The sequence below is a fragment of the Camponotus vicinus genome, unplaced genomic scaffold, assembly GCF_025532165.1.
Source record: "Camponotus vicinus isolate PSW18456_S1 unplaced genomic scaffold, iyCamVici1.0 SCAF_7, whole genome shotgun sequence".
Lineage (NCBI taxonomy): Eukaryota > Metazoa > Arthropoda > Insecta > Hymenoptera > Formicidae > Camponotus > Camponotus vicinus.
The window spans coordinates 3,696,369-3,722,084 of NW_028141979.1; the positions used below are offsets into that span (position 1 = coordinate 3,696,369).

A 25,716-nucleotide genomic window follows, 5' to 3' on the forward strand; every position below is an offset into this window, starting at 1 on the left:
TATGGTTTATATAAAAATTAAGAAATTATTTCAAGCCTCATAACTCGAAAAGTACTCGATGAAAAAATACTTTATTATAGTGTTTTGAAAAGCTCTCGAGGTAAGTTACAAGAGTTTTTTTTTTTAGAAGAGATTGCCCTGACACCTTGTATATATATGTTCTAATATATATTAATAACTCACCTGTGGCTGTGGAACGCACGTTAGATCTATAATGTCGCCCAGCAGATCAGGATCCACGACTCTGATCCCCGGTAATATGGTAGAACCAACTGGGGTATCCTCTTCGGCAACTGCTTCGTACGGCTCACTCAGGAAGTGCGGTGAATTGTCGTTTTCGTCCAGCACGATCACGTACGCGTCGATGCCGACGATGTTCGGCTGCTGTCCCGCGGGCACTTCATCTTCCAGAGTCACCCGGAAACGTATTGTATCGTTCTCCTGGAAAAAAATAGAACAATGAGTGAGTTATGGAGGCCTGTTTTAGAGCTCGTAATATGTTATTTTACCAAGTTGGTAACTTTGAATTTAAGAGGATTCGATGCCATTACTTTATACTTTATAAGAGTTAACATTTGGAACTTTTTTAGTTTCAAGTTTGTGGTAAAAAGTTAGTGGTATTTTCAACTTTTTATAATGCACAAGAGAAAAGGTCGCTTAATTTATATAAATTCAATTATAAAAAATTATAAATATAATTTAAATTATTTTACATTTTTTGACATGTATATCTCAATTTGTATCTTTAAATTAGCTTTTAAAAGTTTAGAGCAAAAGCGAGATAAATTATTCATACGATAGAGAAAGAAATTGAATTGTCCATAATTTAATTATATAAATCATACTTCAAGTAAATCTTACAAATATGACTTAAAATATTACTTTACGTCTAAATCTTTTAAATATCTCTCTTGCGATTGCTCATAATTATTTCAATATTTTGTATCCTATATTTTGTATCACAATCTTTGATATACATATACATGTACATGTATACGCGATTTCGGATGTGTGCTGGGATCAAGGGTTTCTTCTTCTAGCACCAGGAATTTTACTGTATCCCTTATAGGAATCTTATAGGACGTGGGTCAAACGTGATGCTTCGATTCGTGAGAGAGTTCGGTCATTTTACGAGATCGATCATTTGCGAACGGGTCTTCCAAAGTCCCGTTCCTGGACATCTCGGAGAATTTTCTTTCCTCCAACGTAGGAAATCGAAAGTTGTCGCAGCAAATGTGGTAAACGCCCGGCTTTATTGACGGATTTATGAGATGGAAGCTTCACACTGTACAGGAAAAAGGGAACAAATTCGTTTTTCTCACGAGTTTCGAGACGTATTTTCTTTCTCTCGTGTTGCCTAGAGAAATTTTCAACATTTGGTGAATGAATTTTTCATTAAACTTACTTTTCACGTATTTTTATCGTAAAAACGCATTTCTGGATAGATAAGTATTATATTATTAAGTTGGAATATTTCCAAATTTACGAATATCCAGATGAATCTCAAGATTCTCATTCGAGGAAAGTTGAAAAAAAGCCAAGTTTTGATATTGAGAAAGCAGTTCGAATCTAATATTGAAAAGTAGTTTGCATCTACCAACTTTTTGAAAGTTTCGCGCACAAAATTTCAAATCTTCGTGCAAAGTTTATCCAAAAATAACGAAAAGAAAAGCCAACTTTGAAAGGAAGGCAGAATTTTCCTGCGGTATATAACAATAGAAGTATATTTTCATCATAATAACCTCCGATAAGCAAAATGTACAAGAAAAAAATACAGAATTTAGTAATCTCGTTTTTTATTTAAACAATACATCTCGAAATTACTGGAAATGGAATTATCATAAAATAAACGACTGTAATTCGCTGAAATAATATCGAAAAGTTCGGACGTTCAAAAATATACAAAAGACTGCGAAATGTCGTTTCAAGAGTAGATACCGGTCGAAAGTTTGAAAGAGACGGAAAAGAGGACAGCATGGGGGTTTAGTAGCAGCTAACGAGGTCGAGGGTGGAAAGAGACGGCACTCAAAGTTCTTGCCAAGTGTGTGTACCCAATTGCGCATGCATTAGAATATATACATATTTGAACGGTAGATAGTCTCCCAAAGGCAACGCGGGACAATAATAATGGCGATATACCAACGGCCAAGCTGAATTTGTTCCGTAATATATTACAACGCAAATGCGAATTCTCACGTGAAAAATTGATCGTGATCTCCGTCTTTCTGTTCGTCAATTTAAATAAATAAAAAGCTAAAATCTTTCATCTCATGTAAGAGAAAAATTCCTTTGTAAAAAAAAATCGAATGCCTTCAATAACTCGCAACGTGCGTAATAATCAGGCGATAACGATTTTGTCACACATCGAATTACGAGAACTTGCATGATAAACAAATATTATTAATGATCATAATAATATGACGGAGTGATTAGCAATAATATGTGAATCGTAACGCACTTGATAATATATAGCATCGACGTATCCGTCATATTCCAATAATTACAATGAACGTCGAAAATTTCCAGCGAAGCAGATAATGATGCACGCATAGTAATCACGTGGATAATAGTATCGTGAAATCACCTGCGAACAACTCTGCAAGAGGAACAGAAAGAGAGAGGGAGAAAAAGAGAATATTCGAGATACACCAACTCATTTTCGTTTATAATCATATTGATTTTGCGGAAACTCAATGCATAATCTGTGACATACGAAATACGCATCACACATTTTCATATTATAATTTCAACTTTCCGATGCGAGCTGAACTTCATCTGCACGAATCCGGAATTAAACTAAAACATTTTGTTGTTCTCTCAATAAAATAATGATTTATATAATAATGATAAATAATGATAAATAATGATTTATATAATAATGATTCTACATTTATTTGGAATAAATAAAGATAACGAAAAACTGACAAATCCACATACAATTCATATAATATTTATATAATATTTATATAATATTTATATAATATTTATATAATATTTATGTTTACCTTACGGTATGAGATTGCATTATTGATATTATATTGTTACGATTATTAAAAAAAAGCAATGAAAAATAAAATCAGGTTTGCATTAAAATATTAGCAATATTGTGTGCAAAATATTTCAATTTTATTGTATTTTGATAGCGAATTTTTCGCAACAATTATTATTTATTTAAAAAATTATAAATTTTATACTTTTATAATGTTAAGTTATATTAGATATCTCTCATTTCAGCTGTATAGTAATTTGAAAATCTTTCAATATATACCACATATATCATGTATATAAGAAATATCCAAAAAATATAAAATTCCAAGGGACGATTTGTTTTTAAGAGCATCTCTCGAATATATTTCCAATTCAAATCGAATGACGCACGTTTACGATCTTACCGCGGGTCCGATTCGCTATATCCTCGCGTTATGAAATTTCACGGAAGATAATAAATTGAACATCGATCTCGTCGAATGCGAATCCAGATGAAGGATACGACTCTGGAATGCGTAGCCAAAATTTTGCACAAAAAAGATCGTTTCTTCCGGTTCGGATAATCTCGCGCGTAAAACGTCTTACCATAAATTTTTCGCAACCGTGATGTGCCGGATGTTCGTCGTAAATGCGGACTGTGAAACGCTATGCTCGCAAGATTGCGCGGCCAGCTCCAGATATCAACAGCGGGTCATAGGATAAGGGGTCGCGTAGGGTGAATCGGAGTGAAACTGCGAGTTTCATTCCGCGTCCATCTCCGCGAGCCGCAAAATCGGGCGGAAAATTTTCAACTGTGAGTTCAGTTGGTCTGAATATAAAGAATGTCGACGTTATTATCATTGAAATTACTTAAAAAAGTGACCTACTTCTCGATCGGAATATCCAACGGAATTTGCGAGAAATGTTTTTCCCAATTCGCTCTGAATGATATCAATGGTCGCATGCTATAATCGCGACTCGATATTCATGTCTTATGGGTTCGAATTAACGATATTTTTAGTAGTTAATGCTACGTTTGATTATCATTGTTTTAGCTAATAATTATGTAAGGCTAAAGACGAGGATCTTGGAGTAACGCGTTTTTCTAGAGAATATCAATTTTACTAAAAGTATTAATTTTTTGTAACTATTTTTGTAATTATTTTAAATGATTCAATGTTGTACTTTTGATAAAGAAAGAAATAATTAAATTTTTTCGTAAATTTTTTCAAAATTATATTTATTAATAATACAACTGTATAAAATATTCTGTTGCAGTCATTTTAACACTACTTCTATACCAAATATTCAATTCTCTAGAATAGAATCTTTTCTATGTGTACCTATATAAAGTAGTATTTTATTCGATAAACTAAATTAACATAAAGTTGCATTTAACTGTGATAAATGATATTCAAAAAAATATATTCTCAATATATTATATATTAAATGTTGCGTGATATTTAGCGTCAATAAAACAATGTGAGGTGATTGATATAACAGCTTATATTGAGGAAAATAACAGTAACGAGATACGGGTTTAGAAAGAGAAGCGAGTAATTGAAATGGTTGGTCAATGGGCTGCCAAAGTTGCCTGTTTCTATTTCGTTTGGCTGACGTCTTCCGTATTTTCCGCCTGCCTTTGAGCAACTTTCGAAGCTTTGGTGAAGGATAGAGTCGAGCGAGTATATATTATATATATATTTTATATATATATATATATATATATATATATAATATTCGTTTTGCAATGGATATATATATATCCATTGCAAAACGAATACGCGAATAAAGGGCGAATGAACTTTTGCGCGTATGTATTTGCTTCTACACTCATCGGAGATACGTAATCAGAGGAAATAATGATACGAATGAGGAACATCCAATAATACGAAAATTATTTGCGCGATTCTTTTTCGGATCATTTTACTGCATCCATTTAGTCTTTCTTTTTAGTTATGGAATAAATCTTGTGAAAACGAGAGATTCGACGAATATAACGTGTTGTTTCGATTATAGGACGACCGTGTATATTTGCATCAATTTTTACATATTTCGCTCCACGCGTTTTCTTTACGCGAGACCATATCTTTCCACAAATATTAAAGCTATATCTCATTCGCATTTTTTTTTTGTAACGCGCTTCGGCCGCAAATCGCGCGCGTTACTCGCGCGATCGCAAGCTGCTGTATAACACGAATCACGCAGATGCAGTTGGATGCAATGGTTGCGAATGGCCGACGAAATCGAAAAGCGTGGGCTGCATTTCGCATATACGGTTATGCGCGATATGACAAACGCCCGGCGCGGATGGGGTCTTCGCTCGGCTTATCTGGACCAGCCGCTGGGAAAAAAAAACACGCGGTCCGCCGTCGTGCGCAATGAATTACACTATGCGGCTGAGAGAAAAAAGGAAAGGGAGGGGAAGAGACAGAGACAGAGAGAGAGAGAGAGATCTTATTATTTGTTGCAAAAAAAAAACGAGCACGCCAACGAATTTCGAAGCTCGAAGATTTTTATGACTCCGCTACGTTACTCCGTTCCGTGCACTAATATTGGACTCAGTTTAGGAGAACTTTATTTGAAAAAATGTCAAAAATGCGTTTTCATTGTATGCAGTGATTCCCCTGTGTAGATATTTATGCATTATTTTTCAGTCATTGGTAGAAAGCGCGATGGTAAAAGGAGATATACGTGATGATAAATTCTTTATACAATTTGTATGCGTCTCTGACTCATATTATTTATATTACACATTCTTTATATATTTCTAGATATTTTATCTCGAAATATTTTAACATATTATATATTATATATTTTGGATATATATGAATGACATGCATCTTTTGTTGTGGAAATTCCGCCGATAAGAATATGTCAACGATCGTACATACATGTATAGATGTGCATGTGAGATTATTCGGGGCACAAATTGCTACCCAACGTCCGCAACGTTCGCGATGCAACCTCCCGAGAGTGACCTGCTTATAACGTAACACGTGCACTCGTTGATTATTCGGCATTAATGATATTATCTACAATGTTCCCGCGTAAATTGATCAGTACCGATGGAATATCTGCGAATAGCATTTTTGCATCTATATTAACACGTACACACATGCGCGTAATTGGATTCGCGTTCTTATAGATTTTCATTAGTCCTTTATTGCATTGTTACCGCATTACATGAGGTACAAAAACCTATAATAACGTTACATTATTGAAATCCCCGTATTCTATTTAGTTCTCGATTATTATACATAGTAGAAAATCTCTCTGTCTCTCCCTTTCTTAAATTATATTTTATAAGATAAGATTAAAAAAATATAGATTCTATTTTTTTTTATTTTCTTGTCTTTTCTTTACAATTTTCTATGATTTCGACGTGTAAATTTTGAATGATTCGGGGGGAAAAGCGTAGATCCACTTTTCGATTATATTGGCACAATTCATCAAAGATTTAACTCGGCGGAAATCGCGGCTTGACCCCGGCTTAGTTAATTGACACGCGTATTATTTAATGCAATTCGGTTTTTCATTTTTTGGTGACCAATGTGTTCTCTCTCTCTCTCTCTCTCTCTCTCTCTCTCTCTCTCTCTCTCTCTCTCTCTCTCTCTCTCTCTCTCTCTCTCTTCGTCATCGCGATGAGAGCTCGTTCACTATCGGAATTTTAATCTGCACGACGCAGCGTGTCGGCGTCGCGAATGTAAAGCGGAAACGCGAACGAACACGAGAGACTCGTGACAGAGCGTTTGACATGTCGACAATTCCGTCATTACGTCGTCGACGAATAGCGTACGGAATGCAGTTCTCTGCATGTGTGTGAAAATCGCGCCCTATCTTTTCCTCCCCCTCCTCCCTCGTGCGTGCATCCTCCGCGTCACGCCACTATCGATTATTTATTCAGATTAAATGGGAAGAAATTTACGCTCGAATACAATCCCGATGAGATAGCATTCTTTCACAAATTTTTTGCGCGCGATTGCGAAGCGATGCAATGTATTCAGCGAGCTTACATTATCGCCAGATTGTAAAGAATATGCAGTCTCAATGGTTTATTATTCAAGCTCAATATTCATATGGAGAAGTATACATTGTTCTTATATTTAATTAAATTTATTTCGTTACATCATTGTCAAGTAACAGAGTTGGAATGCTAGTCGAAAAGCGAATGTACTGCTAACTTTAAATGAAGTTTTAATCGAATTTGTAATAAACAATAAGCTATTTAAAACAATCGAAATACGATTCTAAACGTACCGTATAATTATTCGCAATATTGCTTTTCAACTGGAAATAACGAATTTATCCAATTTATTACGTACACTTAACGATCTCTTATTTGGGATGATTTATTTTAAGCTTTACCAAAATGTCACTTTTTAATTAAATGTTAGTAGAGTATAGTTGCATAACATTATTGATTACTGTAAATAAATACGTTGTGTTAAAAATAAAAAACTGGAGCACAACCTAAGAAATCTAAATTACAAAGTTAATTGTATATACCTACAACAATGAAAGTCTGGGAAAAAATTGCAAAATTTAATTTACATAAAATACAAGGCGGAAGATATATTACCATTTATATTAATAATTCATTTTTGACGATGAAGCACATTCTCAAAAGAAAGATGAATGAGTTCCATCGAGGGCTAATATAATAAGAACGTTCTTTTTTGAAAAATTCCTTTCGCGTTATTACCCGGAAAATAACCTTCACTTACACCATGTTACAATGCATGATTTTTGGCGACTCTCTCGTTGATGTAGTAAAATTATGTCCCTTCAAAGTTCCCCTTCATACAATTATACGGCCAATTACTCGCATGCGATTCATTTCTGCGGCATTTTGTAAAAATCAAGTATCTTAAAAAAAGTATTTGAAACGATAAAAATTTGATAAAACGCGAACATATGTACACAATGTTAATGTATTAATAATTTATTTTCGACGATGGAAGTATGTGTTTTCTTCAAAAGGGAGCTAAATGGCTCCATTGATGCCTAATATGCTAAAATTGCGCCTTTGAAAAATTTTTCGCTCAATTACTCGCGCAATTATCGTCAATTATTGCAACTTTACAATGCAGGAGCTCCGCCCCGCTTTATGCAAAATCGAACGTCCGTCCTGTGTGCGCTTTTCCGCGCGCATCGATAAGAGCGTAAATTCGCGCGGTAATAGGCTGACGGGCATGTGACAACGTACGTTACAATACGAGTCGCGTTAATGAAAAGCGCGCACAGACCGGACATGGGCCTTGCGGCTATCGTCGTTTAATCTGAATTTAATTTCGCATGAATTAGAAGTTTCCTTCACATGCGGTCGCTTGTAATTGGCTCGTGTCAGAGGTTGCATCGGTTTTCATCTCGTTCTCTCAAAGACCGAATCTACGATTTCGATCTAAATCAAAAACCCCGGCAATACGATTGTACTCGTTACGCTGTAAAAGATCGCGGCGCTTGAAACGCCGAGTTGCAATTTTTCTTTCGCACGTACGCAAGTATCCTATAATCCCGTTTCCAACAACGTTAACTCCGGTTAACGAGCGCGGATCACGTTTCTCGTATGTATCTTTCGTGACATACAAGTGAATCGCTAATGATATATAGCGAGTTGGAGGTGGCTAAAAATCCAGATACGACAAATTTGTATTTGACGTGAAAAAGCACAAGTAATTTAAGTAAAGGATTGTTGTATCTGTCAAATGTTCTCATTGGATTAAACTTGATATTCTACTGTAGAAACAGAAGATTAATATTCCTCTCTGCTAAAATGAAATTATAATGATCGATTAAAAAGCATCTCGCATTTTTTTTTAAGTTTTACACGAGTATTAGTATCTATTATAATACACAGAATATTATTTAATAGATACTATGTCTCATGAAGAAAAAAATGACAAGATTTGTATTTGACTTATACTTTAAAACAAAAAAGTATTAAAATATATGTTCAGATTGAGTGCTACAGCATGTCGATACACGCAAAGGGCTTACAAGAATGGATCTCTTTCCGATCGAAGGGCCGCGGAATCCATTGTAGGTCGGAATTTTGAGCAAAATGCCGCGATACTTGCTTGGCGTTGTCGACTATCCGAGCAGCAATTCGTATCGCGAGCATGTCGGCTGCACCGGTACCGAAATAAAAACGCAAAAGGAAAGAGTACCGCGCGCCCTTTTGTCCAGTGAATCGCGATGCCGGGCACGTAGTCGCGATACACGACGCCCCTGAGGATGGGTGGTTCTCCTTTCCTCCTCTCCACTTGGAGGAGGTGGGTGGTAAAAGCATTGTGTCCTCCAAAACTAGCTCTCTCCTGTCTGCAGTCGACAGGAAACCCAAGAACGCCGGGAGAATTATCTGTCGGACGTAAGGGATGGATCGCGGAGACGGGTAGGACGGTCGCGTGACCGCGCCACTTCCGGTAGGGAAGAAAAGGCGTCAAGGTTGCGGCTGTATTTTCGCGAAGGGCCCCCGAGGGTTGCGATAAAGTTACCACGAGAAGAGAAGAAGGAGTGTCTGCGGAGATATTTTTTTTTTTTTGAACGGGATAAGTATCACTATACTTTTGTAAGTCGAGAGATAACTCGAAGCTTAACTCGTGATGACTCGTCGCATTAAAATGTCGCCGCGATCAGAAACATGACTTGAATTTTTAACATGTACGAAAAAATATTATAGGGACATGTGGATGATAATATTTCTACACTTATTATTTAATAGCAAATAAGATTAAAGTGAGAAATGTGAGAAAGTAGTAAAACGAGAAAGAGTCTCAGATTTTTCGTCTGTATTTCCGGGATAAGAGAAATCGCAAGGGAATCTTGTTCATCGGATTTAGGTCGCCGAACAGGTGTGAAATAAAAGCCGAACAGTTGCTCATGGCAGAATCGCGCGATGCGCATCTCTAACGAGAATGCATTTGCGGTGTGCACATATCTGTATGTAACGTATGCAGCCGGTCGCTGCAAACGCTTTCATAAAGTCACACGTGCTAGCAGACTCCGCGCCATAAGCAGCCTTCGCAGCACCATAAGTGACGAGGATATCAATGGCGGGTCGCCGGGCTAAGCCAGGGATCGTAAGGTGAATTGAGGTAAACGCGTTTGCGTTCGTTCTATTGCGGCGAAAAGGAAAGGAAACCGCTTTGTGTAAATGCTAAAGATATTTTGATCGTTCTTGTACACCAAAAATTTTATCATCATTTTTCTGTTTCTCGACCAAAATATTATATAATGCAAAAAAATGAATAAATGATAATAAAGATGAATAAAGATAAATACGTTCCAATTATTGCAAATAAAATATAAATCATATTATATCTGAGAGAAATATATCAAATATGATAAAGATATTAAAAAAAAAATTCATTACAAAGATTAATATTCTTTTTTTCCTAATCTTCTTTTAAAATTTATTTTACTTTTTAAAAACTTATAGCGTGGATTAAAGAAAAGTAGGCAGTAAGTTATAAGATGCTGAAATTAATATTATTCGTTTATCAATATTATAATTTTTCTGGCGGAGACATGTATCTGAACAACATCGCAATAATTCACTTTTAAGGTCCAATTGTCCTGACAGCATCCGATTAAATAACTTTAGAGTCAACGATTCTTTTCCCTTTCTACCTGATTACTCTCTAACACGCGACAGGAAATTAACGTTACTTCATCGTGTTACTATACTTGCGCGGCATTCACTATCTCGGCTTTTCCTGCTGAGAAAAGCATGAAGATGGAATTTCAAAATTTCGCAAAAGAGAAAATGAAAAGATATAATCCATCAATTAAATTAAAAAAAAATTATTCGTGGTGTAATTTATCAATTCTCTTAGATAAATTATGCAAACAGAGAGATCAAAAATCATGTTTGATTAAGATGTAAATTGTAACAAGCAAAAGATTTACATACTTTCACAATTTTATTCTACTTGCGTCATAAATATGTGAAATCGTTTTTTCCTTGAGAATATTTTAACCACCATGTTCATAGATGTATATCAAGAAATTCTGTATGTTTCTTTAAAGGCAACTTTATATACGTATATATATATATATATATAAAAGCATATTTCCTCATATTTTTCCACCGATGTGCGCCCGTTTTCATTCATACAAAGCCATTCGACTGTGTAGCGCAAATGTCGGATACTATCTCAATGAAATTATTTAACGGCTGGCTAGTAGCAGCGCGCGTGCGCGTTAGCGTAAACAATGCTTGGAAATTCGCATTGCAATCTACGGGACAAAGGGCCGTCCGGCTGCATCAGGCCTTGACGGTGTGCTTTTATTGCTCGGCATCGGGGACAGCGGATAGTTTGACCATCGACCATGAACGAACCGCCTCTTTCTGGTCGTTTCTGGCGGCGCTCTGCCTTCGTCAGCGGTGCTCGTCATGCCGTCCATGTGTTGTTGCGATTGTATATCAGGTGTGCGGCACTTTTTCAATAAATCCGTCGGCTGTTTGACGATCGCGAGCGACCGCTCCCCTAAAAGAACGCCTACGACACTTCGACACATCACGCGCGCGCGAGAGAGAGAGGGAGTCTCTCATCGGCGATGCATTGTTTTCCGGTCGGGAGACTACATGCTTCGTTACGAATAATCCCAATTTTATTACGGCGAGATCGGGAAAGGAAGTCGAGATTGCATGTACGCGCCGAGAGCGCGATTTTATGTCGAGCGTTGTACATTGGGATTGTGATTTTATTACCGAGCTTGTAGACAGGAGGGGATGGATTGATGGATAGAATTTATTTCGCATCTCTGAAACAAATCTCGTAATATTCCTAACGGAAGAGATCGAATCGTTTTATTAAACTTTTTAATTTATTTTCCTAAAATATTATTTTTCGACTTCCGTTATTTCTAATTTTTTTGATTTCTTATAGAAATATGAAAAAACAGTGGGAGGAGGAGGAGGATTATTTGCGTTCGCGTTTTAATCATGACGATAAAATTGAAACAATATTCTATAAATAAAAAACTGGAGAGATTTAAAAAATTTCGATTATTCTCTTCTTAAGTTTTGCACTTTTTATTTATAGGGAAATAGGAAATGAAGTCATTAAAATACAAAATGCAATATGAGAAATGCCAAAGTTTCATGAAATAGATAATCGATATTATTTGACATCGTTAAATTACATTACAAATGTAACAGGATCGAAATATGATTCAAAACAAATATTTTTTACTCTGTATCACAGTAGCTTGTAATTTATATCTATCGGAAAATGATTTTTAAATAATCACGGTTTTTATAAAGTTTTAGCAGCACAATGGAGTGCTGTATCCATTAATCGATATAATCATCGATATTGAATGGAAATAAGAAACCGAGCTATTACTAGGCGTAATCTACGGTTGGAACTTAGTTTGCGAGACTCGAGGATCCAAACGACTTCGGGGATAAGGAGCCATTCTTCCACTTTGGAGCCAGAAAAGTTCGTAATGGGAATACGATTAAATTGCAGTTGGATTGCTAGAAAAATATTGCTATGCGATGCACGAGAAACTCGTTAATCTCCCATGGTCCGAATTCAAGTAATGCTCGAACATTACCCGAAATTCTTACTATTTTATTAGCAAAGTTCATTAATCTTACTTTTACACATTTATTTTGTTTTTATTCTAATTTACACTGTTCCATAGAAAATATTTTATATAAATTTGCATATAAATCTCTCGTATTTATAATAACTAAATACTTTTTCCTTTTTATGAAATACTAAATACTTTTTCCTCTTTAAAATAAAAATGAAAGGAAAATTAAATAAGTGTTTTATATCGAATACGAATAAATTTTCAACGATAATCAATTTATTTGCAAAACCTTTAAAACGAATTGACCTAGATCATACACTTAATAGCGCATATATGCATGGGCGATAATAAAATTATGTGCGTCGGAATAACTAACCGCATACCAAACCAATTATAGGATATCGATTTTCCTTTTCACTTCGAGTGCTTTAATATATATGCTCGATAATACTTCGAGCAAGTTGCGACGAGTTATTGGCAGGCTGCTTCAATTATGCCTTCCGACAAAGGACAAATTGAATGATATTCTTACACACATTTCCGTATAATAAATTATATCTCTGCTCGCGTTACATTTTCATAACTAGCTCATAACAATACAAGTATATCACGCTATTAAAATTAGTTCTCAATTTTTTTTCAACATGTACATTTCTCTGTTCATAAAAATAGTTGACCTAAATTTCTACATATTTTCACACGTAATCTATTTCAACTGCAATTTATAAATTTTTTGTGCAATATAAATTTAAAAAAAATGTTTAAAAAAAATTTCTGATATCTTTGACACCATTTTTGGATTTGTAGAACGTTCTCTTTAGAACTCCTTCGATGCAATACGATCTCGCTTTACGATGTCTCTTCTATCCACCTGCTGTGCCGATGGTTCAAGTATGGATGCCAGGTCTGAAAGTCAAAGACAAGCGCGACACGCGGCGCCGCGGTATTCCTATGCCACTTTTCACTTCGGCAACAAATATGAAGCCGATGCACCGGCTGACACCGAATTTCTGGCTCGTGATTCCGGTCCCTTTTCTTTCCTATAGTCTTTCTTTCCTAGTCTTACTCCTTCCATCACGTGTATCCGCGCCTTTTCACGCCTTTAGGATTAGTTGAAAAGTTACGAGAGCTACGATCGCTACGTGCTTGAAATGGGAAAGTCCATCCATATTCCTTCCGCGCTTGCCTTTTTCATTTATAAGGGAAAAGCGCCTCTGCATAAACGCGCCGAAATTTATGGCCGAAAAGCGGCGCCTCGCGTCCGATTTCCTTCTCGTTCCGATGAAAGTGAGCGCCATCCAACAATTCTCCTTCGAAAAGCGTTCCCTCTTCCGCCCTCACTCTCTCCAAAGCGATAATTAATTATACACGAATCGGAACGTTCGCCATTTATCGAGATCCGCCGACTCGAAGCCGAGTGCGAAGGTTCGCGATTTATTTTGTACCCTCGTCGAACGGAAATCTCGATAGCCTCTCCATCTCTCTGATTCAACAGACGGTGCAATTATGATAATTGCTTTCGTGTGTATAAAACTAATAATTTTAATCCCAATGACAGATTCTCTGACGAGTTTGAAATTTATTTTTCATTAATAGAAACTTTAAGAAAAATCATTATGTATCACATAATTTTCCAAATTTCAAGATTATATATCCTTGTAATTTTCAATCTTTAAATAAAAATAAAAATAATTTGCAATTAAATTACAGTTTTATTCAAATTAAATACATTTAAAGTAAGTTTAAAAGAATCTTATTATTAGTAATTTTATTATTTACGATATCTCTGATTTTCTGATACATTGTATTTAATGCTTCGATGAAATATTGAAGTAAAAACCAACGCTACGAGTAAATATGTTTATATTCATTACGTTCGACGCATACAGGAAAGCCGCTAAGTGCGAAACTCGAAATTAATTTACGCTGTCACTGCAGCCGCGAAATGATTGACGTGTCGCAGACTACGACTTAGTTATTTAATTAGTAACACCGTTATATTACAACCTGCGTTAAATTAACTTGCGTTTAATCGCATCGTATTCTCAGTTTAATCGCTGGAATTTACAATCCCATCAGTTTCGATAACGAGATCGCCTAGCTTATAATTATACTTTATCGATAAGTGACGCTAAATAATCTCACGTTGATCCGTGAAAGATCCTTGTTTATTTCGAAATATTCTGCAGCGGATATTCGCGCGGAAACGCACATTTATGTCTCTCTGATGCGATTCGCGACGAGATTAATCTCAATGGGCGATCTCAATCATGGTTTCGCCGACCGAAAAATATCGCTACCGTCCCCGATGTAATCGAATCGCGATCCGATCAGCAACAACAGCTCCAACTCCAACGAACATCGAATTAGCAGTTAGCTTTATTGCTTCGTACAGCCGCGCTTCATCTCGAGCGCGCTTGACAAACGCGTTTCCAGTGCGAGCGCGTAGAGAAACGACGACGATTGCGAACGGCCATAATAACTTGTGACGTCAACAATAAAACTTTGTTGAACAACAAATCCGACAGGCTTGAATTTGTCACCGTCGCGAACAACTGTTGTGTATTTGCATACGGTTGACCGTCGCGCTGGCCACAATCATGTTTTACTCGCGGTTATCAACGTTATTTACGTTAGCGTTCGCTTAATTGGTCGATCAGTAGAGAGAGAACGACAATTAACTGGCGATCCAATCGATTATCATTTATCAATAATTACAAAAATTAGTTAACTTCATCCTGATGCGATAGCTTTTTTCGATTTATGTAAGTAAACAGATTTACATTTATGCAAATTGGCTCGGAATACATCGTTGCAATTTTTAACGGCATTTTTGGAACACTCTGTATAATTTATAAGATAATTTAGAATATATTATAATGATTTATGATGAAATTAACGAAGGGACGTTGAGCGTTTACTCATTTACAGCGTTATATTACAATTGTATTATTTCAGTCTTCTTGAGGATAGTAACCCGCAGCTAATGAGCTTACGAGCTCCCGAGAAGCGAAAGTCCATCACGTAAATGGTGTCCCTGCATTATGGCGTAAGATATATGGACACACAGTCGCTAAAATAATACGGTATAATTCTGCGGCTTGCGGCGAAATAATAATAGATTACATTTTATAAAATTTTATACATTATAATTTCATATATAAACCTTATACAAGTATCATGCAAAATGCAAAACGCGCTCTGCATTCCGTGATCTCGTTTTCATTTCGCGGTGATGATATTTTTGCAATTAAGCCAGGCCGCGAAAAAACCCTCGCAGCCAACGACGCGTAATAATCGCTTTTAGTTCGCGTTCGCGATATTACATGAGCGTTTTACCTTCTCCTCGCGAAGAGGGAACCATGTAATTCGCATGGATCGGCTCCGATCATCCGAGTGAGTTTTGCTTCCCCTTAAAGCAGTAACGCTGCATCGCCACTATTTTCCAGTCCGATTGTTTCCGCGAAACAACGTTAGCGGACCGTTTGTTTTCGTATGCGTTGCTGTCCATCAGAAACTAAAGGGGGAATCAAAATAACTGCGATTTTTCTGCGGCCTTTGTAGCCAGTGAACAGTTTCGATTAATCCCGACGAACGCCGAGATTTTTGCGCCCGTTATTTCGATGCCGCAATCAAAAGACTCGCGTCCCCAATACACTACTAAAAAAAAAGAGAAAAAGCACAAAAATACGATACTAGAAAATATAAAAAAAGGGATACCAATGTTGGTACCAAACGAGCGAGCTTCGGGTAATCGATTTGTCCGTGCTCGCTATCTCGATATTTTTTTCCCACCGAAAGCAATTATTTTTAATTGTTCCCGAGTAAATAGTTATTACATAGCATGGCTAGCCCCCAATATACGCATTTATTATTTGTTACAGGTCCTTGTTGATATATTTTTTTTAATTTTATCGATATTCTGTAAGTGCGATTTTATTTGGGACAATTTATATTAATTTATACCTACCATTTATATCAATTTATATTTATTGTTGTTGTGTGATGCATATTTCGACAACAATTAATCTTTTCAAATTATTATAGTCAAAATGCATTTAATTTATAATAAGATATGAGATGAACCGTTCTGGAAATGTGAGACACGATTTTTTTGTTATTAGATGAAAAGTTGCAGAGCAGGTTTCGATCTTTTTATTTTCTTTTTTCTTACGTTGTGATAATTGGACGCATTCAAATGAACCCGGAAATCCTTTCACGTTATAAAGTCAAGTGGATCTTGTACGTGCTTTGGTTAATTTTTCCTTCGCAAAGCACATACATCGCATGGCAACGTTTCTGCAATGTGCAAGTTTTCTTCCTCATTTCTTCGCCTTTGAGAGAGGTGGATTCATGTAAAATTTCCTTTGTTATTAAAATGTAAATTTAAATTACTGGCATTACACGTTAAAAGAAACGAGCATGAAAAAGATATCTTTTCTCAAGGATGAGCATATATTTAAAGAGTACTCTAAATATAAATACAAAAATAATATGTTACACCATTAATAAAATAATTAACATTTACGTATGAATATGACGCAGCATTGATTTTATTATAACGCTATCAATACGTTTTTAAAACAATGTCTGATCATGTTAATTTTCTTGTTCTTTAATACACTTCCCAGAATCCGCCTCAATTCTGTCATATAATTTTATCACAGAAATTCAAAGATTCATGCACGTGTCAAAATCCATCTGACCTGATCTCCAAGAGTCGATTCGCGAAATTATGGATGAAACGTTGCGCGACATCCACGGGATTTCGAACTCTCAAATGTGTATCTACGATCGGTCGTCGGTTAGTATATCGCTCGTCTGTGGTTCAGGGACCTCGGGAACTTTTGCCGGACGAACTTTATCGGCGTTGATTTTTCACGACTTTCAGAAGCGACACGGCACGCCCTTGGGAGACGAAAAAGACGGCGGTTCCAAGCCGCCGATTCTCGGTTTGCCGAATCTCTAGCGATAGAAATAGATATAGTACGCGACAAATAGTCGGCACAAACAGGACAGATTTTGCTGTCGTAAAGAATCATTTATTTAATTATTTGAAAAATTGTTTATACATAGAAAGACATTTCTATCTCTGATGAGAGAAAAAAAGATAGTTTTATCAATTTTCCTCATATTAAAAGTTAGAAGCTTATAAAAACGGAATCAATTGCATTAGTCATTTACTGGTTATTTTCTACATGAGAAGTTAAGAAAATTATTTATTTTTCGTTTTTCTTTATATATTTCTTTAATGGATGTATATCAAAACGATGTAGCGCTATTTTTCGAAAGAGAAATTAAAGATAACGAAATTATGCGTATTAATTATCCCCACTGATATGTAGTTACATCGAATCGGGTTTCATCAAAGGTTAATACGTATAGTCTCGTAAGCAAAACGGATTTGAGATTCGAGTGTGGCTGTTTATTAATTTTGACCATGAAAGGGAGACGCGGCGCGAATCTCGCCTAATGCATGCTCGTATTATGCACGCATTTGGGAATTAGCGTAAGCGCGTTCGAGCCGCCCCAAACCTATTTAGCTAGATTAAATCAATGGGGGATCGACGCGTTAGGCGGGTCAACGTACGAAAATCCACGGATGCGCGCGACAGTTGCATTATGTGTCCCTGGGACAACGTAATCGCATTAATCGTATTGAGCGACGTCGGGCACCGAGCGTATAAATGCCGCCGATTGCGACAACGATCGAACGAATGCCGTTGGGAATCCACGGCCGCGGACACATACATACGGCCACGGAAAATTTCCGACATTTGTTTCACGCTCCAAGAGCTGACAGGCCCGTTTCCGAATTGGTGCCGATTGTATCGACTGCTACAACGGAGATGAATCTAACCGGTGGCGCAGGTGCTTCGCGCCAAATATCTGCAAGGCTTCGTAATCTTCGATGCTATTTTACGCGACACAATAGAGGGAAAAATAGAGAAAGGGAAAGTCGGATCTTCTTGAAAATATCTTTCTTAAAATATCTTTCTTGAAATGTGTTTTAAGACATTTTCTATCTTGTCTCGTATATGAAATGAAACTGGACGAGAAAAAAATTATAGTCTGCGAAAATTACTTAAGACAATTAAACATTGATCGGTTCTGCAGGAAGGCAGGAATTCTCACGTCATAAAACAAACAATTGTGATGCGTAAAAAAATAATTATACGTTTATTTTGAAACAACAAGAATGCGTAAAAAATTGTGCAGATATGTCGAGAGATTACCGTCAAATTACACGAATGACATCCAATTTGTATTTAGTCGCATCGAAGTTTATAACATATTCGGAATCAATCGATTTCTCGCGCACCGATTCGCGCTAATATTTACGATTCGGAGAGATATGATCAGATGGGATTAAACCTAAATTCTGTAAATTAGTGATGCGTCGTTCGCAAAATGTAGTCGAACATGAATATGTTACAAACTATATATTATTCGATCACTTGGTGATTTTGCAAAATAAATGTGCGTAATGATCGTTGGACAAGCTCGCAAATTTCAATAAACTAAATGGTTGCGATACAATTATAATAAGAGAATTTGCTTGATATGAAATATTTACGCGATTGTGCACAAAAATGGAAAAATGAGATTTACATCTCGATTTTGAGTTTGCGAGACAGAAGATACACGAATAATTAATTCATTCCGGGATTAATTTCTTTACGCGCATGACATAAATGCGAGATATAAATTTATAAAAAGAAGAATAAATGAATATTTATCCAATAATTTTATGTCCAACAATATTATGTTATGTAATGTTAATTAATCACATGTTGAAACTAAAATAGCGCGAGTTTTTTTATTTTTTCTTAATTCATACTAACTCGCACAATGCAATTAAAATGCTAAATATTTAATATCCTTGGCATATTATGTTTGATGACAACTAATTACTTGTTCCTTGCATTTCGTGTATGAAGACACGCTGAAGATAAGGGCACTGTCTCAAACTCAAGCGTGCCCTCTTAGGGCTTAAGTAGTTGCATGAACCTCATAAGCAGTATTCATGACGCTGTTTTACTTTACAACGATGTAAGTACTGTAAATAATGTAAATATACCATGTACAGGAAACTTACCCTACTAAACAGGATAAATTTAACAAGAGCAGAGCGAAGTAATCAACTGTTGCAATAAATAATTTTTTAATCAGTTTCCGGCGACAGCTTTAGTTAATTAAATTTAATTGTTGATTTCCCTTTACTTTAATCAGCTTACAACGTCAATTTAAAAAAAATATTTCGAGAATCCTGAATTACTTGAATTGCATTCATTTAAATAAAACCTAAGCTCGATTAAATTTATCTTCGTTTTTTAAAATTCGTTTTATTTCAGAAAGAAAATTCTGTGTGTGTGTTTCAAATATTCATAATTATAAAACATTCTTTTAAAAATATTCTCATAATTTTAATTTATTCGTTTTTAAAAATCTTCACACGCAAAGATTTAATCTTATAAAATAAGCCGTTGTTTTCATCAATATTAATTATAATGATGAAAAACCTTGCTCTTAATATAAATGTAATAAATCTTTCTTTTCTCTCTCTTTCTCTCTTTTTCTATCTACATTATAGTCGGTCCATATTAAAATTTCAAAGAAATTGAGAAATCAAAAACAAACTAGCGCAGATAAACGATGCAGGTGAAGCTGCACGTAGAATATTGCGATAGGAGCTCCGAGCACCGCGAACGGGATAAGATCGACCCTGGTCGCTCAAATAAGTTGGGTGCATGCAATTTGCGCGCAAGCTTTCCCTTCGATAAGACCGTCGACGTCTTAAACCAATCGACATTTTTTTTCTTACCTCGCGATTGAGCGGCTTTGCCAGAGTGATGACACCGGTGCGCGGGTTGACGACGAAATAGTCCGTGAGTTGTATGCCATATTTCACCGGCGATCCTTCGAGATCGTGGCCCTTTAGGACGAATACCTCTGACCCGACCTTGGTCGATTCCAAGAGCGGTAAACCCGTGGGATATCCACCGGCCTCCAGGATAGGTGGCTCGTTCACGTTGTTACCCGCTAGAACAATAAGAAAGAAATGTTTGTTTTCGAGAGTTTGTTGCTGGCTACATATATATTGATTACATACGGTCCGCGCGAAATCCCTTCCTCTGTGTACTTTAGCAAGAGTTTATTTATTCCTCTCGTTAACTCTGTTTCTCGCAAATTACGTACGATGTTTCTTACTCGTAAATGAAATGTCTAGGGTGAAAATACAGAAACATGGAGTTTCTGAATTATGAAACAAAAAACATGTCAAAAATTGAGAAATATGAAAAATCTTATTTTAATTTAATATTATCTATTTTAATATTATTTAATTTACTTACAGTTTTTTATTTGTAGATTAGATCAAGATGTTGATAATATTAAATAATATTAAAATATAAAAAGATAAATTACTATATCTTTATATACGCGAAAATCAATTTCGCAACAAGAAATACGAAATTATTATTGCAACATGTATTTTTATTCAAAAATCATATATTATCCACAATGTCAATGATTCTATTTTATCTCAGAGAAGCATTTCTGTATTTTTTTATTTTCGTCTGTAATTATTTAATATTTAATTGCAAAGATGCGTGATGAAATAATTAAAATCTGTATCGAGTCAATTATTAAGATGTATACAGTATGATAAACGTATATTTATTGTACCATTGTTGGATCGATTAAAGTGATTAAAGTTACACGAGCTAAGTAGATTATGATTGATGTATCCGTTGCACGGAAATTGATTTTTTGCGCGCCGATATCGCCTGCCGATAATCAATTTCGCCGCGAAATCCGGAGCTTAGAGTTTTCATGCTTCTTTTGCGACGCGCGCAATCAATACGAATATCCCCAATTCAGTGCGTTGAACAAGAAAAATATATCGCATCGTCAGAAGCTTTTCCGGTTTTTATGTCACATTATATCGTTATATCGTGTTGAGAAAAGGCAACATGGGGAGAAAATGTTTGGTCACGAAAGATAAATGTTACGGAAAATGGATTCTTGAGCTTGAACTTAATAACTTTAATATATCTAAAAAAAGGAAAAATCATTTATTATCCAGGGAAAATATATTTTTTCAAATGCATAATATCCAAGCGATATTTAAGCAATATTTCATGGAAATTTAGATGGAATGTTTTATATATTATTAAATTTTTTTTTTAAAAGGACAAAGGATTTCTTGTATTATTTCATTATATTTTTGAGCTAATATTGAACTGATATATATAACACTATTACCTAGCTTTGAAAAAATCTGCAATAAAGCACTTTCTTTATATCACATTCTTCTCATTATTAAATTCTCGCAGTGTCAAAACCGCAAATGTCGACTTCGTGGTCAAAGTACCTGCAGAGGAAAGGGATAAAATCGGTGGAACACCCTGTACAATCACCTCATTCCCGGGGAAACGTCGGATAAGCTTTGTTCGCGGCGGGTCACGGCACTTTGGGACTCAAAAGAGCTCGGAGGTCCCCGGCCGCTAATTCGACGCGAGCGCAGGGCTCGACCTCGTAAGCCCGAAAAGTCGTAAAACTATTACCAAGTTGGGGCGTACGAAGTGGCCCCCGTAGCTGCGAAAACTTCTTTCCGAACTTCCGCAGCTTCTAGCCGGAAATTGTGGCGGACGTAATAGATACATCGCGGACTTTAAGGTCGTCCAACGGAGCTCGCTATACTTTTTTACAGACCCCATTCGACGCGAGGATACTGCGGGACCGCAGCTGCGGTTTTCCGCGCTTTCTCTCTCTCTTTATTTTCTTTCGTGACGACGAAGAGGAGAAGCTTCTCTTCGAGGAGTGAGGATAATCGTTAAGAGGATAACGACATACGCAATCGCAATCCCGTTCCTTTTCACCGTTGCTGCTGCCACTGCCATCGCGGATTCAGTTCGCTTAGAATTTTTGTCATTACGATGCTCGGACTTTTTCATACGAGATGCACGCACACCTCTCGTAAATAGAAAAATCCTGCGGCAAAATATTCACTGTACACAACGCCATTGCTCCATCAGTAGTGTCATTCGATTCGCTGCATTTGTAAATCGAATGATGCATTTTGAAGCAATGAATAATCAATAATAATCAAGAATATAACATTATCAATTATCTGGTAATTATTAAAGAATTATAAGACAAATGATATTTCTTTAATAGGGAGCTGTCGCGCGGCAGACGAATATTTGCATAAATAATATTTCTTCTTCCATTAAAAATACAACAACGCGATAATTGTTTAATAAAAGAGACGTGCTTGCGCGAGAAAACTGACAGAAATAATTTGATTAAGCGAATTTATCACTCTATATGTGACAAAGACAAAACTTTGTACAATATTCTTTACGAAGAAAGAAAATATTTTGAGAAATATAATTGAAAATAATATAAAAAAACATGATTAATATTATATAATTAACATGTGTATTTATTAATTTTAATAAACATTTAATTAAATATGACTGGAATGTATAGAGGCAAGTGCTCTTGTGCAAGAAACTTACTTTGATTTCTCGCGATGTTAAGATCAGAAAGCATTCGACTAAACAACAAAAAAGGACAAATGTTCAGCACGATTCCGACAAGTTCGTCAGTAGGAAAGATAAAGCAGAATCTACTAAAAGTCTCGTCGTTGCATCGAAGAAGTAAACCGCGACGGGGTTGTACGCACAAATTTTCCCGGATCCATCAAACGAGAAGCGCGGTCGTAACTTTTCCCGAACAAGTCTTCTTCAAACGCATTTTGTAAATTCAAATAAGGGATTCGAGAATGACGCGGACTGAACTTTTCCTCGGAAGCGAGCGCCGGTCGCGGTATCGAGAGCATCACGAATGACGCAAATAACCGAATTACCATAAATTTCATCCGCTAACTACCGTTTCGTAACTCCGTATATCTTCATCCCGAATTAATCGTCCAACTTTCGACTGATATTTTTCCCGATCGTCATTACGTTTCATTCTTATCTCGCGCAAAAATCAAGAGAATGTCTCAGGCTCTTTACACGAAAAAAATTCGTTACATTAATTGAAATGCCAAGAACACGACGCGAATAAATTTTCAAGACGGACGCGCGAAGAGAAGGCTCCGTCTCTCCAACGTTTTTCCAACGTTGCCCTTACACAATTACGCATTTCACAAATCGCCGACTCGCTAAAACCGATTTACTCCGAGTCTGCCTACCCTCGACGGCTGCAATTTTGCTGCAATTGTCGCTTTCATCGCGCGAAAATTCGTGAAATAATCGGCGCTGCGAGGCGTCTTTTCGAGATTGCGAAAAAGCTGGTTATTATGAGGGATTGGCGGAAATCGAGAAGTCAAGTAAGACTGAATCGGCGGCGCACTCTCTTGTGTGCGCGATTATTTTCTCCGAGGTGAATTCTATGCAATTGTGAAGCTGCGATCTCGACTCGGTAGATCGTTTCGTCTCTCTCTCTTTTTCTCTCTTCTCTCTTTTAGTCCCAGCTCATTAATCTTTTCCATTTCCGAATCGTCCTTTCAGGGACAACCCTTCGCGCGCGCGATAACAATTTTCGCGAGCCCCTTTTTATTGCACGTCCCAGGCGCATTTATGATCCGCTCTTCACATAAACCGCGTTATTGTCGACCGTCCTGTTACTCATCGCGCCATTAGCCGTAAAGTCGACAATGTATCTTGCGAGGTACGCGCATTCGTTTCACACCGAGTAGGATCAAAGGTTTCTCTTGGTTTAAATCTACTTTATGGATATTATTTTACGAGTAGTTTAAACTTTCATGGTTATAGAATATTGAAATTCGTAAATGTTATAATGTTCGTAATGTTAGAAACGAAAATTTTAATGATAGAGCGCTTTATGAAATCGTTGATAGATATCCCGGTAAATTGTATCATTGTGAGCGCTCCTATTTTTATCGTAATAAATTATTAATATCTATCTGCCATAAATCTCGCTAATATATATATGCAAACGTAATATGAAGGATTAATGTGACACGTTAAAATCGAAACTAAATCGAATCTAACATAATTTGATACTCGAAAATCAAGTGGCACGGAAATAAATCTTCAATAAAATTTAAACCTGGCGCATATAATCTTGATAGACATCACTATCAATCGCGCTAGTCTATCACAATAAATCACAATATCTTTGCTAATGCACGTTTTTTATATTCATGTCACGGCGAATTATTGATTTTTCTCAGAGATCGTTAATTTGCTCAAGCAAATTATTGCTTCTTTCGTTGCAATATACATTCAAATATGAAGGTAAAAAAACTGTATGACATTTTGTAAATTAGAAATGGAAATGTATGCATAGATAATATGATAGATATGTTAATAAAATGTCACGAGACGTTGAACTTCATATACCTAATTCAAGTCGCGCGTTGAAAACTGAGTTCCATCGAAATACGAAAATAAATCTGGAAAACAAATATCTACGGCGTGTTACCTCACCGTGCAAAAGAACGTGCCATAAAAGGCAGGATGAAAGAACCTATTAGAAATTGCTTCCGTCTGTTACTTTCAAAGAGGATCCGAGGATCGTGTGATCCGAAAAAAGAACGGCAAACCAATTGATATAAAAGAAAGAATCATTAGCTTTATTTCATTCGAATCAAATACATCGCCATTTATAACAGATATTCTTAAATATCTGGATGCAGAAGGATATGTAGATTTATATTTTAATAATTTATAAGATCGCAATACGGTCGAAATTGTAAATATTTAATTTTCTTCGTCTCTTTCTCTATTTTAGCAAAATATGTTCAAATAATACATGTATGTCATAATCTCTAAATAAAATTCATCCTGTTCTGAATCTCGATAAATTATTGTCATAAATTGGATTTTTTTTCTATATTTACAAAGTTAGCTTGGAAGGTATTTTCAGATCTATTTTACGACGATGAGAAAAACTTAAAATGTTAAAATTTTCAAAGTTTAATACATCACACTTTGAAAGTTACTTTTATATTTCATCTATCACTATCTTTACAATGTAACAAATGCTACACACAAAATCTCTGCTCTCTTTTATATAATTCTTCAAAATCTTTAAAATCTTTTATATAATTTTAAATTCTTTAGAATCTTTTATATAATTTTATTATATATAATTTTAATATATATAATTGTATTAATATAATCTCTCTCAATTAATTTATAGTTTGACAGTAGTATGACA

At 35.9% G+C, this 25,716-nt stretch overlaps 1 protein-coding gene across 5 annotated transcripts in view; it reads right to left on the reverse strand.

Moving 5' to 3' along the window:
• Cad87a (cadherin 87A) overlaps window positions 1–25,716 on the reverse strand; it is a 207,240-nt gene that overhangs the window by 18,012 nt on the left and 163,512 nt on the right. For all 5 annotated transcript variants that reach the window (XM_083103954.1, XM_083103950.1, XM_083103952.1 and 2 more), the window contains 2 exons: window positions 20,342–20,559; window positions 184–441 (listed from right to left, as the gene is read on the reverse strand). In XM_083103954.1, the coding sequence (XP_082960080.1) occupies window positions 184–441; window positions 20,342–20,559 (476 nt within the window). The remainder of the gene's footprint in view (window positions 1–183; window positions 442–20,341; window positions 20,560–25,716) is intronic.